Source organism: Petaurus breviceps, unplaced genomic scaffold, assembly GCF_028583685.1.
Source record: "Petaurus breviceps papuanus isolate PSGF00001 unplaced genomic scaffold, PetGlider_PUasm1.0 90842, whole genome shotgun sequence".
Classification (NCBI taxonomy): Eukaryota; Metazoa; Chordata; class Mammalia; order Diprotodontia; family Petauridae; genus Petaurus; species Petaurus breviceps.
This window is the reverse complement of record NW_027187358.1, coordinates 20,780,998-20,800,385: the sequence shown is the minus strand read 5'-3', so window position 1 is coordinate 20,800,385 and position 19,388 is coordinate 20,780,998. Positions and strand designations below refer to the sequence as shown.

The window sequence follows — 19,388 nt, the reverse complement described above, 5'->3', positions numbered from 1 at the left end:
CAATGGGTTCAGAACCAAAGATATGATAGTGCCATCCTACTTTGCCCTGGTCAGGCTAAACCTAGAACAATGTCTAGCTGTCTGTGCCACAGTTCTGGAAGGACATTGATAACTGAAGGTTCAAGGAAGGAAGGTCCTGGATATCCTGCTGTGGAAGAACTAATTGAAGAAATGAATTGTGAATGTATAGCCCAGAGAAGACTAACAGTGGATAGAATAGTTATTTTCAAGTATTTGAAGGACTGTCACATGGAAGAGAGATTAGACCAATTCTATTTCATCACAGGTAGCAAGTCGAAGAGGTAGTTTAGACTTGATGTAAGGAAAAACATCTAATAACTAGAACAATTCCAAAGTGGAAAAGGCTCTTTTGGGAAATACGAGGTTCCTCCTCATTGGAGGACTTCAAGCAAAGGCTGGAGGACCGCTTGTTGGGTATTTTGTAGCGAGGTTATTGTTCAGATGTGTGTTGGATTCAATGGTCCCTGAGGTACCTACCAACTCTAAGACTGTAATTGTGTACATCTGTTCTTGTCAGCAAGTTGGACATTTCGGAAAGTGTCTGTTAATTCTTCCCACAGTTTCAGTGACATTTAATTATAAGTCTATCAATGTGTTGAAAGGTACTTAGTGAATTTTAAGGAGTTAAGAAGTTCCCAAGCTGCCTGACTTATATTCTGAACCTAATTTACTCATCTAGTAAGATCTAGCCTATCAGATGAAATTTGGAGTTCGGTCAATTTTTTTTCAGTTATGTTAAAGTTTTTCTTCCGTCTTAATCCTAGTTAAATTGATGTCTATTTTGTCAATTAGCCACAGTGGCAGTTTTATTATTCATAATAAGTAAGCAGTACTTTAATATAAGGTTGTTGGGGGTTTCTTTAAACAGTTTTAAAAATATCTGGTTGCAAAAACTTAATGGAAAATGTATTTGTGATTACACTTCTCATTCTTATTCCTTGGTCAACTTAAAAAAAAAAAAAGTCATGTGAAAGATTACTCAGCCAGTGGTGATTAATTCTCCTAAAATAAGATTTTAGGCACTTAGCTGAAAATTCTCTTAAGTCATATTTAAGGAATACTAATGACCGTGGAGATTGTTTATCCACTCAAAACAGAGAATTGAGGCATTTATTTGGCAAATCTATATAAAAACCTACATGTGTCTAAAACAGAGTAATATGGCCTTGATCTCTTGCTGGAGACCAAAACACTGAATCTGGACCCTTACTGGTCATGGATCCATGCTTCGTATAGCCTTGGCTCTAGTATTGATTCAATCAAATGTATCAAATAGTAGAACCACAGCATAATTTCTAGGCTTTAGTAAGATACTTTGCATGTATTTACTTGTAATGTAAGAGGGGTTTGAAAACTGCCTGGCATTCAAACATTTCTAGTTCAGTGTTTGCTTGCGGCTATTGTAACTTAGCTTTTATAGGCTCTGTTCCTTTCTCTAAGTCTGCCCTCTTGTGGACTTCTGTGTATCCCCTTAAGAACTCCTAGGTGTGACTCAAGTCCACTTTATGGCTCAAAGATTATAATTATCCCCATATGTTCTTAGGACTTGTGTCTCTGAACTGCAGAGCACAGAACACAGTATCATTAGAGTTACTAGGGCCCTCAGAGGTCATATATTCCAACCATTTCATTTGATAGATGAGGCAAGCAAGGGCCAAAAAGAGAAATGATTTGTCCAGAGGCACACAGGCAATAAATGGCAGAACCCAGATCCTCCAACCCTAAATCCAATGCTCTTTGCATTGTGTCTCTCTTTCTAAGATAATGAGCAGAATGGCCTAAAGACATTTTGTAATGAGAGGGGTATTTATGACAGAAATAAAAGAGATTTATTTCATAAAGTGAAAATTTAAATTAGTCTTTTAAATGGTCATAAAATGGTCAGTGACAACTCTTGTCACTTGTTTTTGAATTGAATTGATTGAATCCTTGTATTTTTATTTGCAGAGCCATTAAGAACATTTTCAGATATGTTGAGCAGTGAATGAGTGTTCATTCAGTAGGCATAGGTCATATATACAACAGATTTCATTTTTGTGATTTTAAAGGATAAATATTAGAAAGAAGATCAGTAGTTCTCATGAACTGGTCCCAAGAAGAGAACGTCTTAGTTGTCATGCATAGACATTATCTGTATGACACTGTAAAAAGTCAACAAAATATTAGGTTTTGCCTCCTTGGATGAAAAATAATAATTTCTTACCTTTCTTTAGACAAGGAAATTTAAATAATTTAACCAGTCCAAAGTCATCTCCAGTGACTAGCACTGAACTGTTGTAATTAGCATCTACTGAATTGATATCAGTAATGTCATTATATTTGGGCCAAATTCCACTCACTTCAGGCCCAATCACACAGGTCCAGGCTGTCCAATGAATCCCTTTGATTTCCTCTTTACTTGTTAAGTGTTTTCCAGCTGAAAAGAATGAAGACACTAGTTAATTATTTCAATAAAAAGTCTTACTTTTGATCCCATTAATGTATATTTTTGTCTCTTAAGAGCTAGGGTTTGAAAGCTTTTCTATTTCAGAAATCAAGAAAATGTAGGAATCCAATTCCTTTATATGTGTATGAAGTTTTTTTTTTTTCTGTTACAGAAGAAAGCACCCATAAGCATCAATCCAGCACTTAGCACAGGGTCTGACAATTAATAAATGCGTATCCATTGTTTGATTGATTGATGAATGTGTATTCTAGATAAGGAAAGTAGACATTTGTCATAAAATTAAATGTCCAAGTCTAATTAGCACTATCACTCAAAAATAGATGATAAAACAATTAGCCATAATAATGAAGCCAATTTTGTTGAATTATGCATCTTTATAATTATAGTTAGAAAAAATATACAACTTTTAAAAAAATAAATTAAGTTTATTTAAGTGGCAGTATGATATGATGATTTGAGGGTGTGACTTGAAGTCAGGAGGCCCTTGGTTCAACTCCTGCTTCTGTTACCTACTAATTTTGTGACCGAGATCAGATCACTTAACCTCTATGAGCTTCAATTTTCTCTTCTGTAAAATGGGTATAAAATTGTCATAACCACCTCACATGGTTGTCACGAAACTTTCTCTCTCTCTCTCTGCATATACATATATGTGTATATACATGTATACACATATATACACATAGATCATACATATATACACACAAATATATATCCATATAATTTCAGCAATTATTAGCTTTTTCATGCTACCTAAGTATCAGAATTTCAGGAAGTGATTAACAGACTAAGGTAATTTAGATAATCAAGAAATTACCCTAAGTTAAGATTTAGACTCATACAAATGAGTTCTTTGAAATAAATTTCTTCCCTTAAATTTAAACATCGCTCAAGGAAAGCTCTTATATCTCCCATTTATACATGATTTAATATGAAGCAATTAAATATTAACTATATATGTACCTCTTTAAGCCCCATGCCACATTCTGGTTCTGGTATAACACACCCTCTTCCTCCCAAGGATACTCTTCCAGCTGATTCATTTCAACAAATAATTATATTTTTAAAAAGCTTCTGATCGTGAAGAACATACATAGAAATAAAAGCCAAAGGCAGGCTGCAAATGAGATCAGCTAGGTGGTTCTATATTGACCTGAGGCTATTCCATATTAGTGAAACCAGTTAGTCATTTCCCCTAGAAGACCCTGCATTGGCAGGAGTCCTCATTAAGATGAGCAAAAAATCGGTAACTCTGCTCCCTCACCAAATAGCTATGTAACCAAAGGCAAGTCACTTAACTTTCCTGAGCATTTGCTCCCTCATCAGTAAAATGGCAAAAGTCCTTTCACAATCTCTAAGGCTTTCTGTGGGGAACATGGATGATAGATTAACGTAAATTGCTTTTATCCATGCAAGTTGCTGCTATTAAAAAAATATATTTTGCTTACAAGTCATGGAACAAAAGAAGCATTTCCTTAACACAGTACAATAAAAAAGATGATTGCACATGAAATTGCAATCCTATTATGTACACCTTGCTATTCCCTCCAAATATCCAATAGCAATCATGCAAATTTCTTTTTTCCCTTTTTTTCTTCCCTCTCCCTCCCTCACTTAGAGATGGTTACCATTAGACACAAATAGGTGTGTATATATATATAATACATATAAATAAAATTATACTTATATGTATAATTATTCTATACACATATCTATTTCAGTTCTTTCTCTATGTCTTTCTTCATGTCTTTTATTCCTAATTTGTGTATTTATAATAGTCAAAATGACGTTAGTCACTCAAAGTTGTTCTTAAAACAATATTGCTCCATGAAATTGATTATTTATACCATAGTAAAATTCTCAATGATTTATAGTAATTAAATTTACAGTAATTAAAAACCACAGATGATTTAAAAGCTTGAGCTAATTTCCTACTGTATTGCTACTTCCTAACTATTTGTGAGAGAGGATGACAAAGTAAAACTAACTGGTTTTATTTATCTTATCCATATTTTGGAGGAGATGCTAATGAGTAATGAAACGATCAAAAAGGTAAGTAACAGAAGAGAGGAAGAGGGCATGGGAACAAAGGGCATGGGAACTTGCAACATGGGTCATCAACTTTTTAATAGATAAGAAGTGGTTGTATAATCATTTCTGGCATTACTTACATGGCATCTTGTAGAATAACCGCTCTCCTGCACCATCATTGGTTTGTAAGTATTTACTATCCATAGACCAGTCAATGTGAGTAATAAAACTAAAAGATTTGTTACATTCTCCAATTTTTTTATATCGTTGAGCGACAGCATAGATATCCACTGGGCCATCATTGGACCCTACTGCAAGATAAGAACCATCTGGAGAAAATTTCATTTCATGAATTACTTCCTTTCGGTCTTTGATATGAACCACTTCTGTCATATCTCTGTAACAGTAAGGAAATAATTAATCTTATATGTTGGCAAACCCAAATATATTTTTTTAAAACATCCACATGGCAGAGAAAATATCTTTGAATGGGAAAGAAGTTTTTAGAAATGTAAGGACTTTGAGGAAAGGTATTGAAGAACTTTCTTGAAAATTTCTAACTTAAAAAAACTAAGAATAAAGACTTTAAACCAGTGATCACATTTTAAGTCAGTGAATATTAAAGCATTTTGTTTTAATGTTCAACTGTATAATGCTTTTCCCTAAAATTATTCATTTATAAAAGGAAAATTTATTTTGACTTTGCAGAATTATCTGATTTGAAAAAATTCCACAGGTAAGAGAAAAATACCAGTAGACAATAGACACAAAAATAATCTGCCTTTTAAAACTCTATGACTATGCAGATAGCATTGTGTAAACTGGATGGCACAGCACTACTGTTTTTAAAAAATACATAAAATATAAAATAAGAACCTCCTCCCAAAGAAGGAAATTGCTTTTTTAAATGTTGAATTATTTTGATGTGATAATCTTATAAACATTTAATCAATATGTAAGAAAATCATTGTTATAATATAGATATTGAATTATTTGAATTAATTCTATACTCTGACCAGATTTTAGTAAGTTCCTATCTCACTCAAAACTTCAACATTGCTGTTTTCTTCCATATTAAACATATTATGATTGACAGGTGTCCCTTGAGTCAGACAAAAACTCATTAAAGCTAAAAAGACCTGCATATACAAAATGCCAAATATTTTCTTCAACTGACTAGTTTTCTACAAGTGTCATTATTCATTTTGATCATAATTAATTGCTATCAAAGTGGATATTTTGAAATATATTTGCTTAGAAAATCCATCAAATAGAAAATTCTGGTTAATTAGCCCCGCAATTCTTTCACACATCATGAATCAGAGAAGGGGAATGTTGAATACCAATTCAATAGTAAGTTAATTGTAATGCATAATGAGAATTTAATGCAATAAAATGTTCCAAGATACATTTAGACAGTGTGGGGTGTGGGAAGTGATGGAGGATTTTGCTTTATAGAATTGTCTATGTGTACAATAACATGAAGTGGTAACTTAACAGCTAGTAAATGCAAATAACAGAAAAAGAACAAGATCCAAAAGATTCAGTCTTCAACATGAATAGATGGAATCTTTTCATCCAAAAACGATTAAAAATAAAATTTAACTCACATTTAACCCCCAAGTCAGCTACATTGTTTCTGTATCTAAACTCCCCCTGGCTGTTCCCGAATGTAACATTCCATCTCTCAATTCCAGGCATATTCTCTCTAGTTGTCCTCAATGCCTGAAATACTCTCCCTCCTTTTCTCAACTACTGACCTCCCTGGACTTCCTTTAAGTCCCAAATAAAATCCTACCTTCTCCAGAAAGTCATACTTTCTCTCATGTAATTATTTCCTGTTTAACCTGTATATAGCTTTCTTTGTATATATTTATTTGCGTGTTGTCTCTCCCACTAGATTGTAAGCTCCTGGAAGACAGGAACTATCTTTTGCCTCTCTTTGTAGCCCCCAGTGCTTAGTATGGTGCATGGCACATAGTAGGTACTAAATAAATGTTTATTGAACGAATAAATGAAATCCTTTCCTAATGGAGTTTTGGGCTTGCTCTTGGCTTTAGCATACTGTTCTATCCACATACATTTGTACTTTGAAAATGTAGGCACTTACACATAGGTACCACGAAGAAAAATCTCAATTTTTAAAAAAAAGCAACATTATTGATTCTTAAATGTACCTGACTCGGAGGACGATAAAGGACCCGTCTTTCATTCCCAGTGCTAACTGAGATCCATCTGGGCTGAACGATACACTGCGTACTGCTTCTTCCATATTACAGCGGGCAATCAAGGCGTGATCAGCAAGGCTCCACAGTCTAAGCACAAGGGCAATATCAACTCATCCTTTCTCAGTACCAAATTTCTAAAATTATTGACCTACCAAAAGCTGGAAACTTTATCTAAATTACATTCACACCATGTAACTTCATTCCTGCTTTCTGCAATATAGTTCTCCCATCAGTTTCCTTCCTTTCTTTCTGTAAGTCAGTGTGATGGGGAATATCCCTCAAGATTTCTACATGTCATTTTCACCACTTGAAAAATCTTTTTTGTTAGACATTGACAAACAATTTGAGATACCAGTATAAATAAGTCACATATACTATGTATAATATTTTTTTATTTCTATTTGGAAATACAAAATTATTTATTCAATTAAAAGATCTATTTGTAATCAAGTATTGAATGCAATACTTAAAATAGAGATTCTGAAATGTTTTTGTGTCATGGACCCCTTTGGTAGTCTGATGAGGCCTATAGACCCCTTCTTAGCATATTTTTCAGTGCATAAGATTATATGCATAGGATTACAAGTGGAATCAATTATTGAAATGTAGTTGTCAATATGGTATAAAGAAATTTAAAAGTTCACGGTGAGAATCTATGACTTAAAGGAACAAAAGTACAAAGAGTAGAAGGTTAACATTTGGATTTAGATTAGTCATAGTGATAGTCAGCAAATTTTTCTGTTTATTTTATAAGACACATGTGATTGAAATGCATATAGGTCTTATTTAAAACACCCTAAAGAAAAAATACTTTTAAGAGAGGGAGCATGGTTCATAATTTAATCATGCTTATGTAAGAAAGTCACTGAAGGGAATAATGACATGCCTAACAAAAATAGTTTCAAGCCTGACTGTAGAAAGTCCTATACTTGTAATTATCAACAAAATCTTGGTGAACAGCTGGATAGTCATTGATTGGTCTATTCAAAAAGAGTTGGTATACAACACTGGCAAATTAGCAAAGCTACCATTCAATGGAGGCCAAGCTCAAGGTGCAGATACAGCTAATGTATAGCTTTCAGCTGTGACAGTCACAGGATTATCAACTCAAGTGAAGGAACTTAGTTCTAGAGTACTTGGGATAATTTGGGAACTAAGAATTGAGCATATAATATTTAAGCATACAAATATAATTTACATATAGTGGCATTTGACTCCTAACCTGTTATTAGCAGTCTACACTACAACCTTCTATTACACTCAGGCACAAAGACATTGGCTATAAGGAGAGAAAAACTTTTTATTGCATACCTTAAAAATCACCAATGGGAAAGGATAGAGTGATTAGAGGGAGGGGTGGGGAAGACATTAAAAAACACATCAGTCAAGTTCCCATCAATAAGAAGAGCCAATACATATGTAGAATATTTCAGTATATTCATATGCAATGTAGAGGAAAGGACAATAACTCACTTATATCAAAGTTTCTTTAAGTGTTCTGCCATCCTAAATTACTGTGGGTGTCTTGATTACAACACAGGAGTCAGGTTTACTAATAGGCCTTTGGCTGTGTACTTAATCAAGTCTGTGCTGGTTAAATTTCTCACAAATTTTGGTGTTATCTCTATTACCCTTGTTCAAAATTCATAATCTTAGGCAATTTGGGCTGGGCTCAAATTGAGCCCAAAGGTTTACTTCAATGCTTTAAGTACCCTGGTACTGTTGTTTTAGATGGGCCTGCATGAACCAGGAATGAAGCAAAAACAGAAAAACAAGGGAAAGGAAACAAGTTGAGAAAGGGAACCATAAACAAAGCAGACATTCAGTTTATATTTTAACCCACAAAATGAAGGGACTAACTCTCTATTTTAACTGTAGGAACTGATAGGCTTTGGTGTTCTGTAGAGATTGTGAAGATGGTTTCAATGAGCATATTGTTAGTTCCTTCAAGAGTTCACATTAGATGCAAACTGGTAAAAAAAAAAGAGACAGTGACCACAAATCCTAACTTACATTATCTCATCTCAGACTTAAAATCTAGAAAGAATGATTCTCTTACTTTTTTCACTGGTCACAATCAATGATTAGGAAAAAATGCTGAAAAAAACATCATAACTGCCCTCAGTTCTGATTTAATATACCAATTGTTCACTCTTCAGAAAACCATGACTCTCTGAGTTAAACATTATTATTTTTCATAATGTTTTGTGTATTAAAAACATAAGATATCCATTGCAAGAATACTCTCAGTCTTAATCAGATAGACTATGTTTTCATTTAAGAACTAGCAGTTATAGGGGCGGCCAGGTGGCTCAGCAAGTAAGAGCACCGGCTCCAGTGTCAGGATGACCTGGGGATCAAATCTAGGCTCAGATACTCAGCACCACACCCAGAAATAACTGGCCATGTAACCTTGAGCAAGTTACTTAACCCCAATTGCTTAAAAAAAAAAAAAAAGAACTAGCAGCTAGAAGGCAGTGGAAAGAGAGAGAGAGAGGTGGAGCCAAAATCAAACCTGACCTCAGCCATTTATTAGCTATGTCATCCAGGCCAGTCAATCTCTGTCTGCCTTATTTTCCTCATCTATAAAACGGAGATAATAACAGCGCCTACCTCCCAATTGATCTTGCTAAGATCAAATGAGGTATATTTGTAAAATGATTTGTGAACCATAAAGCACTATATAAATGCTATCTGATATTGCTCTCAATTGTAGGACAATGTACAAAGTCATACATGTTAATTAAGTAGTAGAAATAAATGCTTTGAAGAACACTTGTAAGATTAAAATTCTAAGTGATGATGGATGAGAAAGAAGGTTCTACTCTGAGATAAAATTGGAGCCCATTAATTACTGTGAGACACATTATGGAATATCAAAAGTTCAAGGGAAAAATATGGCATGTCAGAGAATTAGCTCAATAACATCAGTAATAAAGGGAGCTGGATTGCAACCTACAATATGTCTCCTTTGGATCAGATCTGACCCAAAGGGTTTCAGGAGTGACCTAGAACTGGCAGAGACAATTATAAATTGTATGAAATTTCAGTGTGAGCATTTACATCTTGGAAACTACAAGTCAGGACTTGATTTTTTTTTTGTAGATTGTCTAAACTTAAGAAAATGCTGTAGAAAACATTAATAAAGCAATTTAAACTTAATTAATTTTTTGGATAATTGTTTGTTTACTGGCACATTTACCAGCACATTTTTATGTCTTGTTGTTTTTAGTCACGTCAGACTCTTTGTGACCCCATTCATGGTTTTCTTGGCAGAGATACTGGAGCCATTTCCTTCTCCAACTCATTTTTACAAATGAGGAAACTGAAGCAAACAAGTGACACACAACTAGTAAGGATCTGGGTCAGGATTTGAACTGAGGTCTTCCTGATTCCAGGTCTGCAACTCTACTACATCACCTGGTTGGTGCCCACCCTTGGTTTTAAATGACTGAACTGAATAAATCTTCACTTAAGGGTGAAATCCAAAGAGATATATTCAAAAAAAGGCCACTGAAACCAAAAAAAGGTAATTATTTTTGAATTGACAGTCTTAGTATCTGCATTTGTAGATTTAAGTTTGCTTTTCTTTTTAAGGAAATGAAAGATAGGAGGAAATGAAGCTGGGAATCAAAGGGGACCATGGGGTATAATTGAGAAGGTGAGAGAGTTAGTCAGGAGCAGCCTTACCGGACAGATCGATCATCACTGCCTGTGACAGCTAAAGGTTTCTTGGGATGGACAGCCAGGGCCCAGAGCTCCCCTTCACAATGACCTTGCATGATCAACATCGGCTTATCTCTTTCTCTCACTATCACTTCAAATATTTCACTGTCCTGAGTACCTGCTAAAAGACGATCTGCTTTCCAGCAAACACTACGGATGGACAAACCTGCAGGAGAAGAAAATAGTTTTACCTTGGTTGCAAAGGTAAGTCAAAATGAAATATGCCTAACATTAAAATTACATTCTATATTGAGCAAGAATCACTAGTGAGGATAAGCAGTCCAGAGCCATGACTGGGAGAATAGGAGGGCCTGAAATTCTTTTAGAGGGAGGATCCTATTTAGATAGACTTTTAAAGATTTTCCTGACTTTGAAAAGAATTTTCTTTTTTTGAAAATATTTTCTTCTTGTTCTAATGACTAATCTATTATTGTTACAAAAAACTTGTGTCTGTTTCTTTTCTGACTTGAGATAGCTATAAGTTTTTACAACATGTATTAGTCTATCATAAATTGCAGGTTAACCAAAGATAATGGGACGTCTCTCTTCACAAAAACTCAATGCTCTTTCAAGTCATTTCCTTATGATTTTCTATGAAAATGAAGAATTATTTACAACACTGGAATATTAGCATTTTTTTTAATAAGGTACACACTGGAGATACTATAGCATAGCTTATTATCATTTCAGGCAGGTTTAGAATGAATTTTATTGCACCATATTATCATTTTGATGGGCAAACAGATGCATTGTGTCCCAGAAATATGCAAATGAAATACTAATTTCAGTCGCAAAATATCATCAGACATTTGTCTCTGAGGATTTTATTCTACCAAGGAATAGTTCACTGACTCAATGTCTGCAGAATTTGCTTTAAAGGGTACTATGTACCCATTGTTCAAATGCATCCTTCTGGTTCTAAATTAGCAGAAGTCCTTTTATGAGTATGTGGCTATGTCAGAAATTTAAGCAATTAGAGCTCTGGAGATCTAATCTCATAATCCCTTGTTGCTTGTGACATTGTCTATTCCTGCAATGTTCTCCCCTTGCTATTGCCACATACTGAAATTCTACCTATGCAAAAGTGGAATGGGTTACCTCAAAAGGTAAAGATCTCCCCACATCTGGAGGTCTTCAAGTGAAGACTTGAATGACTCCTTGCTGGGTGTGCTGTAGAAGGTACAGATCGAACTTACTGACCTCTGAGGTACCTGCATACTCTTAGATTCTGTGATACCTAACCTTCCCAGTTGGGCTCAAATACTTGGCCAGTCCAAAGTGAAGTCTCCTTCCTTTGAACTCTAATAATCATGATCACTAGCATTCTTGTAGAGGCTTAATAGTTTCCAAAGTGATTTATTTGAAACATTTCTAGGAAGGAAGCAGTGCATTTTATCATTTATTATTGCATTTTATTGGAATTAAATAAGGGACTTGTCCATCAGCATATAGCTAAGTGAATGGTAAATGAAAAGTCAGAATGACTCTTAAGTCAGGTGCTCTATCTACTGCTTTACAGCCTCTTCTCCAGACCTTTGCCCTTTAAATTTTGTTAGTTCATTTGTATTTATCTCCTCGTAGAATAAAAGTCCCTGGAACAATAAGCATAAGCATACTAATAACTCAAGGTTATATAGCACTTGAAAGTTACAAAGTATGATGTTCACCATGACCCTTGTGAGGTAGGCCCTGTAAGCATTATTACCCCCTTTTAGAGATCTTTCAGCAAGCATTTACTGTATTAAGCACCTCAAATGGGATAGTAGTCACTGTGCTAAGCATTGGGGATAGGGAGTCAAAAGCCATGCCCTAAAGAAGGAGATAACAAGTATGCATAGAAATATACAATACACACGCGCAAACACACACACACACACACAGAGTATTGGAGAAGAAACCATTACTCAGCTCCATAAATTTGGTTTCATCCTCTGCTTTCCTTTTTCTCACCCCCCATATCCAAACTGTTCCCAAATTTTAACATTTATTTCTTCATTACACTTCTTGTATATTTCCCTTTTTCTCTATTCCCACAGGCACCAGCCTAGTTACGGCCCTCATTACCTCTTACCTGGATATTACCTTCTAATCGGACTCCCTGTCCTAAATCTGTCCCTACTCTAAGCCATCTTCCATTTATCTGCCATGGTGATTTTTCTAAAGTACGGATCTGGCCATGTCACCCTTCTGTTCAGTAAATTCCAAATGAATTCCTATTACTGCCAGGATCAAATATAAACTCCTCTATTTGGCATTTAAAGTTCTTCACAACCTGGCGCTTTCTACCTTTCCATTTGTCTTCCTCTTTATCCCCTACATGCATTCTATAATCCAGTGATAGTGGCTTACTTTCTGTTCCTTACACATAATACTGTGCCTTTGCACTGGCTATCTATCATGCCTATGATGGTTTGCTCCCTACCCTCTGCCTCTTAGTTTCCCTGTCTTGACTCAAGACTTAGCTCAAATCTCCTTTTGCAGGAGGTCCCTCCATCAGCTGATGCTTTTCCCCTCAGATTACCTTACTGTTGTTCTGTATAGTTCTGGTAATTTACATGTTGTCTTTTTTGATTAGACCTCCTTGAGGTCAGGGGACTGTTTTTACCTTTCTTTGTATCTCTAATGCTTAGCACACCTCCTGGTAAGTGCTTAATCAGTGTTTGTTGACTGATGCATGAGCTTAAGAGGAAAAGCTAGGTCCAAATATACAAATTATAATTGAACCCATGGGAGCTGATAAAAATCACCAAATGAAAAAATATATAGCAAAAAGACAAGAGAGCCAGGACAGAATCTTGAGGCACACACACAGTACATATGACATGTATGATGACCCAGCAAAAGGGACTGAAAGAAAGCCAATGAATAGGTAGAAAGAAATCAAGAGAAGGAAAAACCTAGACAGGAGTGAATAAACAGGAGTGGAGAGTGGTCAGCAGTGTCAAATGCTGCTGCAAAGGACTGAGTTAAAGCTGTTAGACCTGACCTACAAGAGATCACTGATAGGTGTGGGTAGGTGGCTCAATGAATAGAGCACTGGCCCTGGAGTCAGGAGGACCTGAGTTCAAATCCGGCCTCAGACACTTGACACACTTACGAGACATGTGACCAGGGGCAAGTCACTTAACCCCAATTGCTCTGCCCTACCCCCTCCAAAAAAACAAAGCAAAAAAAAAAGAGAGATCACTGATAACTTGGGAGAGAGTAGTTCAGGTGATCTATGAAGTTGGGACCTAAGAATAGATGCTTTCTTTTTTTTTCCCAAAGAGTTTGTCTGAGAAAGAGAAGAGAGATAGAGGATGATAGTTAAGAGACATGATAGGATCTGGTGGAGGGATTAAGAGTAGGAGAAAGGAGTATGTTTATACATATTAGGAGCAGGGAAGGAACCAAAAGATGCTGATGAAGATGAGAGAGAAAGAAGTGAGATGATATTGGTGGGAATCTGTTGGAGAAGATGGGAAAGACTGAGTCATGGCTACCTGGTTTGACCTTAATGAGAAGAGGCACTAAGGAGGAAATACTTAGGGATGATGCCAAGGAACTGTGGGATGAGGGAAAAGGGAATAGTGAGTGTGTTTTCTTGATATAGCATGAGGTGAGGTCTTTAGAAGAGAGGCTATGGTGGGGGATGCTGTGGGAGGCTTATGGAGAGAAAAGAAAAGAGCCACTGCAGAGAATGGAGTAGGGAATCAATTAGGGAGGACTAAAACAATTTTTTTGCAGCAGTGAGAGTCCAGTTGATGTTGGATAACAGAAATTTGTGGCGTATTCAGTTAATAAATACAGCATGTCCTTCAGCTCAGTTCAGTAGCACAGGAGTAGGAAAGGAGATGCATGGTGGGTATAATGCTGGCATTTGGTAAGATGTGGACAAGAGAGTAAGAGATTCAAGAGTGAAGTATAGTGTATGGTTGAATTGGTTCACTAAAGATTCAAGATTTGAAAGGGATGAGAGTGTACACAGAGGAGAAATGATGCCTTGAGAAAGTCCTAAGAGGAGGAGGGACTGGAAAAACCAAAAAGAAACACCGAGATTCATGACTTTCTCAACATCACCCAGATAACAACAAAGTCAAGATTTGAACCTGTATTTTTCTGTCTTCAAGTCCATTGATCTTTCCACTCTTATCTTTGTATCCTTCTCAAAGGATCGTATATTGCTTTGTACAAAGTATCATAAGATTTAGGGCTGTCTGCAGGACTTGATATCCAAGTAGGCTTAGCTATGCCCAAAGCAGTGTCTGAGGATCAAATGAGATAATATTTGTAAAGTACTTAGCACAGTTCCTGGTTCATAAAAGGTGCTTAACAAATATTTGTTCCCTTCTCCTCCCAGAGAGGTAATCTAATGCCATTTTATTGACAGAAATGCTTGTATATCTTATATATGTGGAGTCACTGCCAGGAAGTATATTCTCAATTTATGAAGCGATTTTAATGCATTTGTGTGTCTATTTCTTTGCAAAATTTTGTTACAATGTCAGTGTAATACGCTGTTCTTCAGAATTTTCAGTGTAAAGAATATGCATCCCAACAAACCAAGTGAGACTATTGATTGATGTTTAATTATGTTTCATCATCAGTATCATCATCTAGTCAAGAAACAAAAATCAACATTCATCGAGTATGTAGGATCTACTGGGCACTGTGAAAAGTTCTGGAAAGACCAATAGATATAAGACATAGTCCTTTAGTCTCAGACATGGGCTCATAAGATCATAGCTCTGGACCTGGAAGGGGTCTCAGAGGTTATCTAGTCTAATCCCCTCATCTGATATCTATAACTATATCCATATCTATATCTATATGTCCATATGTATATCTATATCTACAACCAATATCCATATCCACATCTATATCTATTTTTTTGTATATATTCAACAGGTCATCTCCCTTAGCCTCCTCTCACCTCTGACTAGAGGGCTGGATAGTGGAGCACTAAACACCCCCTAAAACTTTCCTTTTTTGAGGGATGACATGTGAACTTTCCAGCCAATTCTACTTCCCATCAGTATCTCTTATTGGTTTGAACTCCAGGGAGCATCATGTTCCTAGACCAGGTACTCTCTGGTTCCTTCCCTTTGCTACCCACATACCCTGCTTTCTAGCTTACTTTGATGCATTGTCTTCCCTTTGAGACCACGTTTCTTTTTCTTATTTGTATCCCCAGCACTCAGCACAGTGCCTGGCACATAATAAATGTTAATTAAATTGTATATGACATTTGTGAGAACTAGAAAGTTTAAGTGATTTTCCCAAGGTCATAGAGAGCCCCAGGATTCAAATACAAATCTTTCAAACAAAAAGCCAGTGCCTTTTTCACTGTATTAATTCAGAAGACTGTACATACCCATATATTATATATAATATACATATAATATATCTACACACATATAAAGATATAACATCAAAGTAGTATATAGTATAGTCGATGCTAAACTAATGTCATGGACTGCAGGAGTTCTGTGAAGGAAGATATTGCTGGGAACAGGTAAGCAGGGAATGCTTCTGAGAGAAGACTGGACTAGAGTTAGTCTTTGAAGGAGGACTCCTATACATTGACAAAAGAGAGGACTTTTCAGGTAGGTAGAATGTGTTGATAATGCATGTGTATACATATTTATATCTATGCATTAACAAAAATCATATAGCATTTCCTTAATGATATTCCCTTTATATTAACTATGTACTTGTACTATGTATTCATATATAACTATGTGCACATTTCAAGTACTCAATATAACCCCATTTTAAATATTCAATAGTTTCTTTTGTTATCAGTATGAGTGATTCTCTTTATGACCACTCCTCTTCCCCCTCCTCTTCTTCCCTCTCCCTCTTCCTTCTCCTCCTTCTCTTCCTCCCTCTTAACCACCTAGCTGCTGCTCTATGTATAACTTCTAATACCTCACCTTGTCATCTAGGGGCAAACAGAGATTCTTTACACCCAAGTGTCCAAATTTCATTAGGGTTGGATTCTAGGTTCAGATTACAAAATTTATTCCAGACTGCAAAGACAGATTCCTTTGGTTCTACTCAGGATCCCAAAAGAATATTCCAGAGTATCCCCTCCCAGTGGGCCAACCAGCCTAGTCACAGTAAGTGGATGAGCCAAATAACCGGTGTAATCATTGAGGTGAGGGGAGAGGGGGAGGTTTCCAGAGGACTGTTACATTTGCATTGCCTACTTAACTTAATCAGCAGGATGTACCCTATCCTGCCTTAGTCAGAGACACTCATCCACCCACTTGCATTCATGCTGACATGCTCACAGTCATCTCCCTCTTTGCCTGGCTCTAATGCTGGTCAGTTTAAGACTTCCAGATACTAAGACAACCCACAAAATTCTTCATCTTCTGACTTAAAATCAAGAGGTGATTATAAGTAATCAAAATTACCTTGATGTGTGTCCCAAGAAATCAGATTTCAACCCCCAAAGAATAAAAATTCTTTTTTTTTTTGGCCTTTTTTTGGATGGCAATTGGGGTTAAGTGACTTATCCAAAGTCACATGGCTAGTAATTGTGTCAAGTGTCTGAGGCCGGATTTGAGCTCAGGTCCTCCTGACTCCAGGGCTGATGCTCTATTCACTGCGCCACCTAGCCACCCCAAGAATGAAAATTCTTCTCAGACAGGGACAGTTTTGTTTCTGTCCTTGCATCTCTAGCACCCAATATTCAATGCTGTGCTTAATTCAGGTGTTAGTGAATGCCTGCTATCATTCGTTTCAAATTAGGACTATAGATGTTTTAATGTGCTGGCACATTTACTTATATTCTTCTAATACCTTAGTATGGTCCCCTCTGAAATCTAAGCGGTAGCTTTCTAAATGCAAGAGGCAATTAGGTGGTGCAGTAGGTAAGATTATGCTAGGCTCAGAGTGAGGAAGACCTGAGTTCAGATTTGGCTTCAGACACTTAACTAGTTGGACAACTCTGGACAAATCACTTAGTGCCTCAGTTTCCTCATCTGTAAAATTGGGACAATAATAGCACTTATGGTTGTTGTGAAGATCAAATGAGATAACAATTGTAAAGTGCTTTGCAAACCTTTAAGCACTATATAAATGCTAGCTTTTATTAAGCACTCATTATGTGCCAAGAACAGTGCTAATCATTGGGGAATACAAATACAAGTAGAAGGAAAAACAATTCTTAGCCTTAAGAATCCTCAAGGAACAGAAGGAACCTCAAGGAAGCTGAAAAAAAAAGGAAGGGGGAAGACATTTGGCCCAGGGGCATGCCAGAGGAAGTCATGCGTGAACTTTGGAGAGGAAAGACAGACCTGGCCTGTCTTAAAGGAGGCTCTCTCTGATAGAAATAATCTAGAGAAGATTCTGTGAGCATTAATATTCTGAAGAGGTTTGGAAAACATCATCTTTATATGTGTGAATCGATTTTTAACTATTCTGATATTAAATGAGGAAGATATAAATCCTATTTTTCCGAGGACGTGTGGCAAAGCTAATAGTTGCTTTGGAAAATGACTGCCTTCTCCCTGTATCTGTTATGATAAATTATACTATGATGAGGTATTGTTTGGAATTGATTTGGAAGTATACAAATATTGAGGAAAAAAGAAAAAAATCAGACTGTTCAGTTTTATAATCTGAGTATTTTCATAAAACATGAAACTATTTCATTGCCAACATGAACCCATGTGTCTTGTTCTATGGGGGCTGAATCTTTATTTCTTGGGACATTCATCAAGGTCATTTTCATTTCTTATAATCCCTTTTTGATTATAAGTCAGAAGATGGAATTTGGGGGATTATCTTGGTGTCAGGGCAGCACGCTGGGCTAGGGAGGATTCTCACTTTAAACTTCATTTCACTAGAAACGCCATCCTGCCGCCTATATTTTAGCAGTGTAAACTGAAGGCATTTTAAGAACACTTCACTGAAATGATGTGGTGCCAACATATCTTGGAAAATATTTCTTTGCTAACATGAACCCACGTGCCAACTTCTTTTTCAGGAAATGTGTTCTGGTCCGTGCTATTTAGAGCTAGCCAGCAGATGGTGCTAAAGAGCAACTTCCTTTATTTATTTATTTTTGTAGAAAGCTCCTAAATCCTTCAAGTCTTAATAAATGCTTTTCAGCCCCCTATCCTTGCCTTCCACTCAGAGCAGGGTCTGAGGCATACCATACTCCCAGCACCCTCTGCAACAGTAATAAGGGTTGGGAGTAAGAAGGCGTATTCCACAAATGTTACCACACACCATCCTTCTTTTCTTATACTGAACTCAGGCTAATGAAATTAACCATTTGATTTCTATATCGAACAGCACTTGACATGAATGAAGTATTATGCCATAAACTGATGGGAGTAGCTTTGAGAAATTACAGGATCATAGAAAGTCAGTTGGCAGGGGGCTCATCTATTCCAACCTGACCTTCAAAAACAGTCTCTCTGATAATAGCATCAACAAAGGGTCATCTGATCTTTGCTTGAAGACCTCCAGTGAGGGGCAGCCCACCATATCCTGAGACAACAAATGCTCACTTTGGGCATAGATCTGATTGTTAGGAAGTTCTTCTTTATTTCAAAGCCCATTAAAAAAAGTTTTATTAATTCATTTTGGTTTTATGTTAAAAAAACTTTTATAGACTTCACATTTCATGAGAGGTCTCTTGTAAAAAAAAAAGAAAAGTCAAACAGTTAAGCAAAAGTAATAAATGCTACAGTGACTTCATCTGAAAGTGTAGGCAACACGTCATTGGTCTCTTTGTAGTTTCTACCTGCTGTTCCCAGTTTTGCCCTATGGAGCCAAATAGAACAGTCTAACATCTTTTTGGTACAATTGCCCTTCATATGCTGGAAGAAAGCAATTATACCATCTCTCCTCTCCACTCCCAAATCAGTCTCCTATTCTCTCTCTCTCTCGCTCTCTCTCTCTCTCTCTTTCTCTCTCTCTCTCTCTCTCTCTCTCTC

General features: G+C 36.4%; 1 protein-coding gene across 1 annotated transcript in view; it reads right to left on the bottom strand.

Moving 5' to 3' along the window:
* EML6 (EMAP like 6) overlaps positions 1-19,388 on the bottom strand; it is a 323,061-nt gene that overhangs the window by 120,056 nt on the left and 183,617 nt on the right. Inside the window, exons 8-11 of the mRNA XM_069071721.1 lie at positions 10,417-10,618; positions 6,676-6,813; positions 4,639-4,895; positions 2,225-2,437 (exon numbers count right to left, since the gene is read on the bottom strand). Coding sequence (XP_068927822.1) covers positions 2,225-2,437; positions 4,639-4,895; positions 6,676-6,813; positions 10,417-10,618 — 810 coding nt within the window. The remainder of the gene's footprint in view (positions 1-2,224; positions 2,438-4,638; positions 4,896-6,675; positions 6,814-10,416; positions 10,619-19,388) is intronic.